Genomic DNA, 11,503 nt, shown 5'->3' with positions numbered 1-11,503 from the left:
AAACCTCCGCGTATTACAATTGACAATTGACTGAAGTTTTAATATTTGGGCTGAGCGTGGTCCATCGCTATCAGCCGAGCCATTATTATACACGTCCCACAATACAAATGGCAGCCCGAAATCAGTAAACCCAGTTTATGCAGGCTCATTTTCTTCGCATTTCGTGTGCATTGCTATAAAATTCAATTTGATTAAAAAAATTATTTTTTTAAAAATAATTTTAAAAAATGGTTCTAACAAAGTCAAATTCTATATTTTCACAATTTAAACTCTGAACACATTTTTGGATTTATAAAAATAAATACATAAAATGTTTGCCAATGGGATGGGATTCACCAATTTCTTAAAATCATTGGCTGACCTGGCATCAATGAATTGGTGGAAGATTGAGTTAAATAATAAAATCGACTGTCTATTAGCTGAACCCTGAATCCTCGGCGGGGTTGGTAGTAGGTACGTGGCTGGTGGCGAGAGACATTGCCACTGAGAACTCCAAAATTAACGTGCGTTCACCATCACCAAACCATTTCTTCGGGTGCTTAGAATCAAAATTTCAAAACTATCCACAGACAAACTTATCTTTACATACAAACCCCAATGGGCGACGGTGCAATAATGCCACAAATCGCAATACCCTTTTCTGAAAATCAAACGAGTTCCTCAGCAGACAAGTTGGTTGGTGAATAACCCATTTGGTTCAGTACAACAACCACGCAAGGTACTGTTACACCTAAACCCTCCAACGATCATATTCTTCAAAGCAGCTTTTCAAAAAAGAAAAAATTCCTCTAAGGAAAGGCAGAGAGGGAGAGTGGTAGGAGAATTTTGTACACGCAGAGAAATGGCGCAAGCGAGCAAAATCTGCAATGGGGCTCAAAATAATTGTACTTTCCTCAATCTCTCGAAACCCCAAGGACCCAAATATCTATCTTCAATTTCATTTAGATCACAGCTTCAGGGGTCTTCACTTTCATGGGGTTCAAAACAGTGTCAAAGAAGGGCTGATTCTACAGATTCTACAGTTGGTACAGTTAAGATGAGTCCTGTTAGAGTTTCGGCTTCAGTCGCCACAGCAGAGAAGTCGGCACCAGAGATAGTCTTGCAACCCATTAAAGAAATCTCCGGTACCGTCTACTTGCCGGGTTCCAAGTCTCTGTCCAATCGGATTCTCCTTCTTGCTGCTCTTTCTGAGGTATAAATTTTTATGTGTTTGTAGGCAATTGCAACTTGTACCTGCTTGAGTTGTAGTCTGAGCTAATTCGTTCATTTGCAATTTTGAGCAACTCAGGGAAAGGGAGGCATTAAAAAAAAAACAAAAAAAATTGTTGATTTTGCAATTAAATTAATTGTCATCGTTGCATTTTGTGATGCGAGCTTCATAGAATTTGAAGGTGCTTATAAATTTTCGTACGTGGTGTCTAAATAGAATTCATGGGCTGTGCTAAGTTGATGCCAAAAATTTAAAAAAGAAATAAATTTGAGTTTCCAACCTCTAGAGAAATAAAGGAAAAAAGTTAATACAACCATCATCATTCATTTGGTGTCAATGTAGCATAAAATGGCTTTAACATTTGGCTGTACTAACTTTAGTACAGTGCTTTGAGTGATCATTGATTTTCTTCATCTATAATTCAGGGTACAACTGTTGTTGACAACTTGCTGAATAGTGATGATGTTCGTTACATGCTTGGTGCACTGAGAACGCTTGGATTGCGTGTGGAAGACAATAGTGAACTCAAACAAGCCATTGTAGAAGGTTGTGGCGGTCATTTTCCGGTGGGTAAAGAATCAAAGAATGATGTTGAACTTTTCCTCGGAAATGCAGGAACAGCAATGCGTCCATTGACTGCTGCTGTTACTGCAGCGGGTGGAAATTCAAGGTCTTTCTTATCTTGCTTCCCTTTATAACCTATTTTTGTTGCTTTTTAACAAATTAATGTGGGAAAATTCAACTCCAACCTTGCTAAAAGGATTAGTGCAACTGCTTTTTTAGAACTTATAAGTTGGGTTGTGGCCAACTGTATGTGAACTCAAGTTGTATACGGCCCTAATGTCTATCAGCAAGCAATATCTCTCTGTGAGGCCTATTTGTCATGGTCTAATTAGCAAGAATGGCTCTTCCCCACCCCATAACCCCTGCAACTACACCTCGAAATATCAAACACAAATTAGGTGTCTCACTGGGATAATGTGAATATTATTTGTATTTTTGACAGAGTTGCCAATTTATATAATATTCTCTGTGGAATAAGCGTAAATAAGGAGTTCTCATAGGTTGCAAGCCCCGTAGAACATTTTTTATACCTTTCCAACTTGATTATATGTATGAAAATTTTTTCTTAGATCCTTGGTCCAGTGTTGTTCAATCATAATTTTTCAGTTAAGTGCAACAATCAAATGACACCCACTAGTAAGCCCCTTTCTATATGGCGTCTGCCGCCTCCTGTGCCCTTTAGTTTCAATTGTTTTTTTTTTCCTTGTTGGAATTAACTATTCAAATACTTCAGCTACATACTTGATGGGGTTCCACGAATGCGAGAGAGACCAATTGGAGATTTGGTTGCTGGTCTTAAGCAGCTTGGTGCAGATGTTGAATGTTCTGATACTAACTGTCCCCCTGTTCGTGTAAATGGAAAAGGAGGACTTCCTGGGGGAAAGGTGTGATTGCTATCATCTTATACATTAATATTTTGTTTTAACATGTTTGATCATTTGTTCTGCCTGTATTTTATCTTGCAATATGTAATGCTCCATTGTCTATTGTAATCATTTGGAGGGTAGCTTTAAGTTCTATGTCAGCATGCTATGTATGTAAGAAAGGGGTGAGATATCTGTGTAACTATAAACTTTACTGCTTAATAGAATAAAAAGAAGTTGTAACTTTTGCTGGCAATTGGTGCCTGCAATTTAATAATGGTCAGAATCATTTAAAATGATCTTACTGGGGGAAAAATCATGTGAGCTAGATTTATTTACTTTTTTTTAATTATTTATCTTAAATTAAGATGTTCATCTTGAATGATAATTTGAGTTTGAAACATCTTTCAAGTTGTTAATCATTTTCCATTTGTCTATTAAAGGTATCCATGTTCTTCAGCTGTCATGGCATGAATTCCTTGCATATTTTCAAAGAGCTAAAATAAATAAGTAAACTGTTAGCTTGAACCTTCTGCTTTATATCAGACAATGAACTTGTTTTCCTGTTGAGTTCATTTCTTGTTTCCTGCTTGAAGGGAAATACATTAAACTTATCTTCTCATTCTATGTCAACTTCATTTTTAATGAAATTCATCATTCTTAATTATCATTTCCTGTGTCTTCTTTTTCAGGTTAAGCTCTCTGGATCAATTAGTAGTCAATACTTGACTGCTTTGCTCATGGCAGCTCCTTTGGCTCTTGGAGATGTAGAAATTGAGATTATTGATAAACTGATATCCATTCCTTATGTTGAGATGACTTTGAAGTTAATGGAGCGATATGGAGTCACCATAGAACACAGTGGTAGCTGGGATCATTTCTTCGTTCGTGGTGGTCAAAAGTACAAGTAGGTTTTTTCAGTATAAACAAATCTGCAAGCTTGTTTACTGTTGTGACTGAAATTAACTGCCTAGAAAATCAATCAGGTCTCCTGGAAATTCTTTTGTTGAAGGTGATGCTTCAAGTGCCAGTTATTTCCTGGCTGGTGCAGCAATCACCGGTGGAACCATCACTGTTGAAGGTTGTGGGACGAGCAGTTTGCAGGTATTTCATTCTTGTGAAATGTTGTCTTCTTTTCCTTCCTATAATCTTATAATGGCATTGTGGAATTGCTTATTGTATCCATTGCTTTTTGATGGTTGAAAATTTTGTCAAAATTTTCTCAACATATATATGAGGTCTTCTGCATAGCTCCCCACTGCCTAATATTTCCTGGGAGAAAGTTTTGTAATATATTTGTATACATTTACACTTGCCAAACTAACTCACGTAATTTCCTTCTTATCTTTATGAAAATCAAGGGGGATGTAAAATTTGCTGAGGTTCTTGATAAAATGGGAGCTAAAGTTACCTGGACAGAGAACAGTGTTACTGTCACTGGACCACCACGCAATTCTCCTAATAAAAAACACTTGCGTGCTATTGATGTCAACATGAACAAAATGCCAGATGTTGCTATGACGCTGGCCGTGGTTGCACTTTTTGCTGATGGCCCTACTGCCATAAGAGACGGTATAGTTTGACCTTCAAAAGTTTATGAATGGTAGTCTTATATTCTTTAAATAAAATGACCATGCAGTACATTAACGGTAAATTGGTGATTGTTATTTGTTGGATCATTAGAACAGCTTTGGCTTCTCATTATGGAAAATGGCAATGAATTTAACCCAATTCTAAATAATTGAAATCCCATTCTTGGGTCCTGGACTTCACGAGTAATACAGGATGGTAGTGATAATAAATGGGAAGCTTCATTTCTGAAGGAACAACAGAGACCATTTCTTTATTTTTATCATAACAGTCATAATTTCCATGTTTAACCTTAGGTAGGTATTTAAAGTTCTAAAATATTTTTATCTTCTCATCTGAACAAATTGTTAGCATGATTCACATATATTTCCTTGTAGATAACTTTTATGCCAATCTCTTGATTTCTCTTATTTGCAGTGGCCAGTTGGAGAGTGAAAGAAACAGAACGGATGATCGCAATTTGTACAGAGCTGAGGAAGGTTAGTTTATGGCAAAACTCATCTGAATTTATGCATACTAAAGATACTTTGGTTTGTATTTTTCTTTATAAATGACATTTGGGCTTCAAATTTCAGTTAGGAGCAAATGTTGAAGAGGGGCAAGATTACTGTGTTATTACTCCACCTGAGAAACTAAAAGTCGCAGAGATCGACACTTATGATGATCACAGAATGGCCATGGCATTCTCCCTTGCTGCCTGTGGGGATGTTCCAGTCACAATCAAGGACCCTGGTTGCACAAGAAAAACTTTTCCCGACTACTTTGAAGTCCTTGAGAGGTTCACTAAGCATTGAGCCACTCTTCAACATTCACAATTAACACAAGAGAGATGGAGGTCACCCGCCAGTGTCACTGCAAGTCTGCAACCATGACAACGAGGAAGCAATCTATATATAATTTTTTTCCCCATAATCCCCATTGTAATCTTTGATAATTTGAGTTGATATCTGTTATTGTGCCCCAGACTTGAATCTTTTAAACAAGAGAACTGTAGTTGTTTCTTTTAATTTTTCTGCCTAGGAGTGTTACTCTATACAAATTACAAATTGTCCTCAAATGACTGGAAGTTACGCATCAATTAGCCGGTGAATGATTGAACATAACGTTTGAAGAGGATATTCGAGTTTGGCAAATACTTTGTGAAACAAATGGATGCTACCCTATGGAACAGGACAGTCGAAATTGGAATCATAATCAACCACTCATTTTTATGGTTTGGCGTATAGAGGTGAGTTGTTTTTATGGAATTAAAGGGCATTGCGATTGTGTTAGCTCACACGTCGTCACGTGCGTCACCTCCCCCAGCCTTGGATTTTAGCTTCGGATGGGTCTCTCTCAGGTCATTGGCCTTGTTTCTTTGTAACTTTTCCGGCTATCCGAGAAGGCAAAAACTTGCCATTCACGTGAACGCCCAGCAACAACAAACTATATCCTACAAAGCCTGTCGAATCATATACCTCCAGGTCCAGCCGCCATTAATTCCCGAGGCATAGGAGATGGTGCCAATATATATAAGGGAAGTAACTACTAAGACGTGTAGGCCGTATAAGTGGTGTGCCATTCCGACTCTAATTAGAAGTCTGTTTAAACATCGAATCAAAATTTTAGGGTAGTTCTGATTTAGTTCTTTTATGTTTCAATTTCAGTTTGTTCTCGGTTCAATTCAGTATAGTTATAATTCAAATTTCAGTTTTTAAAAAATTTCATATAATATTTTTTTAGCATTTAAGTATTAAAATTGATTATCAATATACACTATATTATATAATATATCTTTTAATTATTTTTAAATTATATAATTTTTAACTATAAAGTTTATATATAATTTAAAATTTAACATATTATATAATATTTGAAATTAATACTTAACTCCTATTTGATATTAAGATTTAGAGTTGAAGATACTTTTCAATAAAACATCATTTTAGATGTTTTTGAGAAAAGTAATTTAGAAAAATTATTTTATTATTTTAATATTCTTATGATTAAAACTGATTAAATTTAATTTTTAATTATTTTTTAACACTCTCTAATTAGTATATCTAAAAAAATAATTTTCTTAATAACAGTTTCAACAGGAATATCAAACAAGCCCTTAGTTGTCATTGTTATTATATATTGTCACGACCCAACCTATGGGCCGGACCGGCACTAGGACCTGGGCCAGCCTAAAGCCCCCGAGGCCCGTAGTAAGCCTTAACTATTCATTAACCCAACTCTAAGGCCCATTTGGGCCCAATATCAAGAAAACAAACGGACAGAGTCCGGCCATAAAATGGACTTTCCAACTGGGAGTTTTCGAGTCACCCTAACTGTAAACACAATAAACAATCCATTGGGAGCTCACCACCCTCCACATACTCATCAACATAATAATAAATGGGAGCTCAGCTCCCTCATCCAATCCATCAAACAGACTTAAAATATTAAGTTTACAGGTCCAACATGAATATAATATTACAAACCCATTTCAAATAATTACTGCTAACACATGCGGAAATTCTAGGAGTAATTAAAATTACACAATATTGATAAACAACCTGCGAGGTAAAAAGGCAGGTTAACCCAGAACAAAATATCCTCCTGTGGCAGTAAAATTTTTGAACAGGAGTGAGCGTTCTACTCAGAGAGTAAAATATCAATTTTAACCATAATCTCTATAACTATCTAGAACTAATGCACCCTGTAGAGTGAAATGCAACATCAACAACATTTTCACATCATAACATCAAAAAGGTAATTTGGAGCACTCACACACCCTGTAGTATCAATCATAACATATGGGAGCTGATCCCCTATACAGCTCTCTTAAATCCAACCTGGTGCCAGCGAATTACTCAAGCTCGGACTTCCACTTAATAACCAAATCGAGGGTCCCAGAGAATTACTCAAGCCGTGACTACCCCTCGAAGGAATGGGTCCCAGCGAATTACTCAAGCCGTGACTACCCCGTCCTATCCATAGTCCACACCACATCACACGCACGCCAACGCACGCACACTGCTCCAAATTACCACAACAACATCCATGGTACATCAACAGTTATGAATGCAACATAAATCGTGCCTAGAGTTTAACTACATAAATATATGCATATAAGTGATGCATGGGCATGCTGAACATATAATAATATCAAAATTATAATTAAAATTAATATTTTACTCACAGACTTGACGACAAATTACTGTGGCGGCTGGGCGGAGGAAGAAGGCTGTCCCGGCTCACCTGACAATCATATTACATTTATTTAATACAATCTGACTCAATACAAATAAAGAAAAGACCAATTACGCCCTAAGTCGTGCAGAAAATCCTACAGTCTCCCTATACCTAGGACCTACCCAACCCGCAAAAGGGCTAAAAACGCACTTCTATACTCACAATCCATACATCAACAGTTCAATCATATCACACAGCCCTCCCGCCCATCAAATCAATCATCCATCACAATACGCAAAATTTCAATTTAGTCCTTATTATTGATCATTTTTGCAAAAAACTGCCCAAACAAGCTCTAAAAATTATAAAACTTTGCCCCGCGATCCTTAGCAATATTACTAAGCTATTGCAAAAAGAATCGTAATTTTCTAAGCTACCACGAATATTTCATAGATTTTTAATCCTATTTAAGCACTAGAAAATTACGTAAAAACAAGGTTCGGGTTTACCTTTGCCAATTTCGACTTTGGGAACGCGCTTAACGTCGACAATGGGGCTAGCCAAAACCTCGGTCCAATTCGGAGACTTTTCCGTGCAGTCTGTTCGCCCAAATTTGCGAACTTGGCCAATCGCCGAATTTCCGCGAATTGAGGATACCTACATGAAGCCCAATAATAATATATAAAAAATCAGGGGTGTTACATTTTTCCCCCCTTACAGAAAATTCGCCCTCGAATTTTACACAAGGCAGAATAAAGCACATGATTATACATTGAACAGATAAGGGTACTTGCTACGCATGTCAAGTTCTAACTCCAGTGCACTCTTCCACCGATCGACTCTCCACAAAACCTTAACCATAGGGATCTGCTTTTGATCTCACTGTCTCACTTGGTAGTCCACTATGGCTACAGTCGCTCCTCAAATGTCAAGTTCTCTTTTAGCTCTATCACATCCGGCTGCAGTACATGAGAAGGATCGGGAATGTATTTCCTGAGCATGGAGATGTGAAACACGGGATGAACGTGAGAGAGGTTGGGTGGTAGCTCCAACCGGTAGGCAACTGCTCCAACTCTAGCCAGACCCTCAAAAGGTCCAATCTACCGAAGTGCCAACTTGCCCTTCTTTCCAAATCTCATAACTCCTTCATTGGAGAAACCTTCAGAATACATACGCCATCGCAAACTCCACATCCCTCCGTCTGGGTCCGCATAACTTTTCTCGCCATCGAAAGTTGTTTTGCTGCTCCTCGATTAAAGGAACTATCTCTGAAGTGTATTGCACTAGGTTTACATCATGCACCTTCGCTTCCCCCATTTCTGTCCAACACAGAGGAGACCTACACTTTCTTCCATATAGTGCCTCATAGGGCGCCATTCCTATGCTGGAGTGATAACTGTTGTTGTAGGCAAACTCCACCAAAGCTAGCTGATCATCCCATTGACCTCCAAAATCCAAAACACTCATGCGAAGCATGTCTTCCAGTGTTTATATTGTCCTTTCGGATTTGTCCGTCTGTCTGAGGGTGGAAAGCCGTTCTAAAGTTCAACTGTGTGCCAAGTGCCTCCTGCAACTTTCTCCAAAATTGAGAAGTGAACTGGGGCCCTCTGTCAGATATTATGGAAGCCGGAACTCCATGCAATCTGACTATTTCTCGAATGTAGAGCCGGACATACTGTGCCACAGAGTATGTAGTCTTTACAGGTAAGAAGTGAGCTGATTTGGTCAAGCGGTCTACAATTACCCATATCGAATCATATCCTCGCGTGGTACGAGGCAACCCAGTCACAAAATCCATAGTGATCATTTTCCACTTCCATTCTGGGATAGGGAGCTCTTGCAACTTCCCTGACGGTCTCTAGTGTTCAAACTTCACCTTCTGACAAGTCAAGCACTTGGACACAAAGTCTGCTATGTCTCTCTTCATGCCATTCCACCAATAGCTATCTTTCACATCATGGTACATCTTGGTGAAACCTGGGTGGACACTGTACAGTGTGTAGTGTGCCTCTCGCATGATTTCATTCCTGAGGTTGTCCACATCGGGCACACATATCCTAGAACCTTGCACTAGGGCACCATCATTGGCAAATCCGAACTCACCACCTTCACCTTGCTGTACTCTTTCTATAATCTTCATCAATTGTTGGTCTCTGTGCTGGGAAACTCTAACTCTGTCCATGATTTCATTCCTGAGGTTGTCCACATCGGGCACACATATCCTAGAACCTTGCACTAGGGCACCATCATTGGCAAATCCGAACTCACCACCTTCACCTTGCTGTACTCTTTCTATAATCTTCATCAATTGTTGGTCTCTGTGCTGGGAAACTCTAACTCTGTCCCTCAAGTCTAGCCTCACTGAAAAGTGAGCCAACGTATCCCTCATCTGAAAGATCTAGGATTAAACCTTGATCTATCAACTCATGTACCTCCTGAATCAACAGTCTCTTCTCTGCTGAAATGTGCGCCAAACTGCCAGAAAATTTTCTGCTTAAAGCATCTGCTACTACATTGGCCTTCCCAGGGTGGTACTGGATGGGGCAATCATAGTCTTTCAGAAGCTCCATCCATCTCCTCTGTCTCAAGTTTAAATCCCTCTGTTGGAAGATGTACTTTAAACTCTTGTGGTCGGTGTATATCTCGCACACTTCACCGTACAGGTAGTGTCTCCAGATTTTAAGTGCAAAGACTACAGCCGCCATTTCCAAATCATGGGTGGGGTAGTTCTGCTCATGCCTCTTCAGCTGCCTTGAAGCATAAGCCACTACCTTTCCATTCTGCATCAAAACACACCCTAGGCCAACTCGAGGCGCCACAAGACACGGCGTATCCTTTACCACTCACAGGGAGTGTCAACACAGGGGAAGTGGTTAGACACTCCTTGAGCTTCTGGAAACTCATCTCACAGTCATCTGTCCAAATGAATGGAACCTTCTTCCTGGTCAACTTAGTTAGGAGCCGCTATCCCGAGAAATCTTGTACAAAACGCTCAGAGTAGCTAAACCTGTAAAACTTCGCACCTCGCTGATCGCTGTAGGCCTAAGCCAATCGCCATACTTCAATTTTCTGGGATCCACTTGAATGCCGTCACTAGAAACCACGTGTCCCAAGAATGAGATGCTTTCTAGCCAAAATTCACATTTTGAAAATTTGGCATATACCGGTGCTCCTCAACGCTTTGCAACACCATCCTCAAGTGCCACACGTGTTCTTCCTCGGTCCGAGAGTATACCAGAATGTCATCTATGAATACGATGACAAACGGTCCAAAAATGGCTTGAACACCTGCTCATCAAGTCCATGAAGGTCTTGGTGCATTAGTGAGTCCAAAAGACATCACCAAGAACTCATAATGACCATATCTTGTCCTCGAAGCCGCTTTTGGACACGCCCTCATTCCCGATTCTCAATCGATGGTAGCCCGATCGCAGTCTATCTTCGAAAAGAATCAAGCTCCTAGCAGCTGATCAAACAAAACATCGATACGATGAAGTTGATACTTGTTCTTCACAGTCACCTTGTTCAATTGCCGTAGAGTCGATACACAACCTCAATGACCCATCCTTCTTTTCACAAATAGAACAGAGCACCCGGTGAAGTGCTCGGACGTATGAAACCCTTGTCCAAAAGCTCCTGTAGTTGCTCCTTCAGCTCTTTCAATTCTGCTGGTGCCATCCTGTAAGGTGGCATGGATATGGGATTTGTACCCGGCACAACATCAATGCAGAACTCTATTCCCCTTTCTGGTGGCAACCCTGGAAGCTCTTCAGGGAAGACATCCATGAATTCTCTGACAACAGGAACATTTTCCATGCTGACACCTTCTACAGATGTATCTCTCACCAATGCCAAATACCCTTGGCATCCACGCCTCAACATTTTTCTGGCACTAATTGCTGACACCAAATTATATGGAGCCACGCTCCTGTCACCATCAAAGCTAAACTCTTCCACACCAGGTATGTGGAAGTATACCTTTTTGTTCCTGCAGTCTAAGGTGGCATAATGAGTTGCCAACCAATCCATCCCCAGGATTACATCGAAATCCATTACTGGTAGAGGAACCAAGTCTGCTGGGAGGATCTTTCCATCCACTACCACTGGGCTACCCGGA

At 39.6% G+C, this 11,503-nt stretch overlaps 2 protein-coding genes across 2 annotated transcripts in view; both read left to right on the top strand.

Moving 5' to 3' along the window:
* LOC110663008 (arginase 1, mitochondrial) overlaps positions 1–11,503 on the top strand; it is an 81,617-nt gene that overhangs the window by 11,563 nt on the left and 58,551 nt on the right. The window lies entirely within an intron of this gene.
* On the top strand, positions 508–5,343 carry LOC131177735 (3-phosphoshikimate 1-carboxyvinyltransferase 2-like). The gene is made up of 8 exons (XM_058142834.1): positions 508–1,192; positions 1,636–1,880; positions 2,508–2,658; positions 3,330–3,544; positions 3,624–3,741; positions 3,999–4,209; positions 4,645–4,706; positions 4,803–5,343. The coding sequence occupies exons 1-8, from the start codon at positions 842–844 to the stop codon at positions 5,019–5,021; spliced, it is 1,572 nt and encodes a 523-aa protein (XP_057998817.1). The 5' UTR covers positions 508–841; the 3' UTR covers positions 5,022–5,343.

The sequence above is a fragment of the Hevea brasiliensis genome, chromosome 2, assembly GCF_030052815.1.
Source record: "Hevea brasiliensis isolate MT/VB/25A 57/8 chromosome 2, ASM3005281v1, whole genome shotgun sequence".
NCBI lineage: Eukaryota > Viridiplantae > Streptophyta > Magnoliopsida > Malpighiales > Euphorbiaceae > Hevea > Hevea brasiliensis.
Note: the sequence above shows the minus strand (reverse complement) of the source record. Positions and strands in the feature narration are given on the sequence as shown.

Coding starts and splice junctions, on each gene's coding strand:
- LOC131177735 (XM_058142834.1), top strand. CDS start 842: ATGGCGCAAGCGAGCAAAATCTGCAATGGGGCTCAAAATAATTGTACT. Junction 1,193..1,635: donor TTCTTGCTGCTCTTTCTGAG/GTATAAATTTTT, acceptor TCTATAATTCAG/GGTACAACTGTTGTTGACAA. Junction 4,707..4,802: donor TTTGTACAGAGCTGAGGAAG/GTTAGTTTATGG, acceptor TTCAAATTTCAG/TTAGGAGCAAATGTTGAAGA.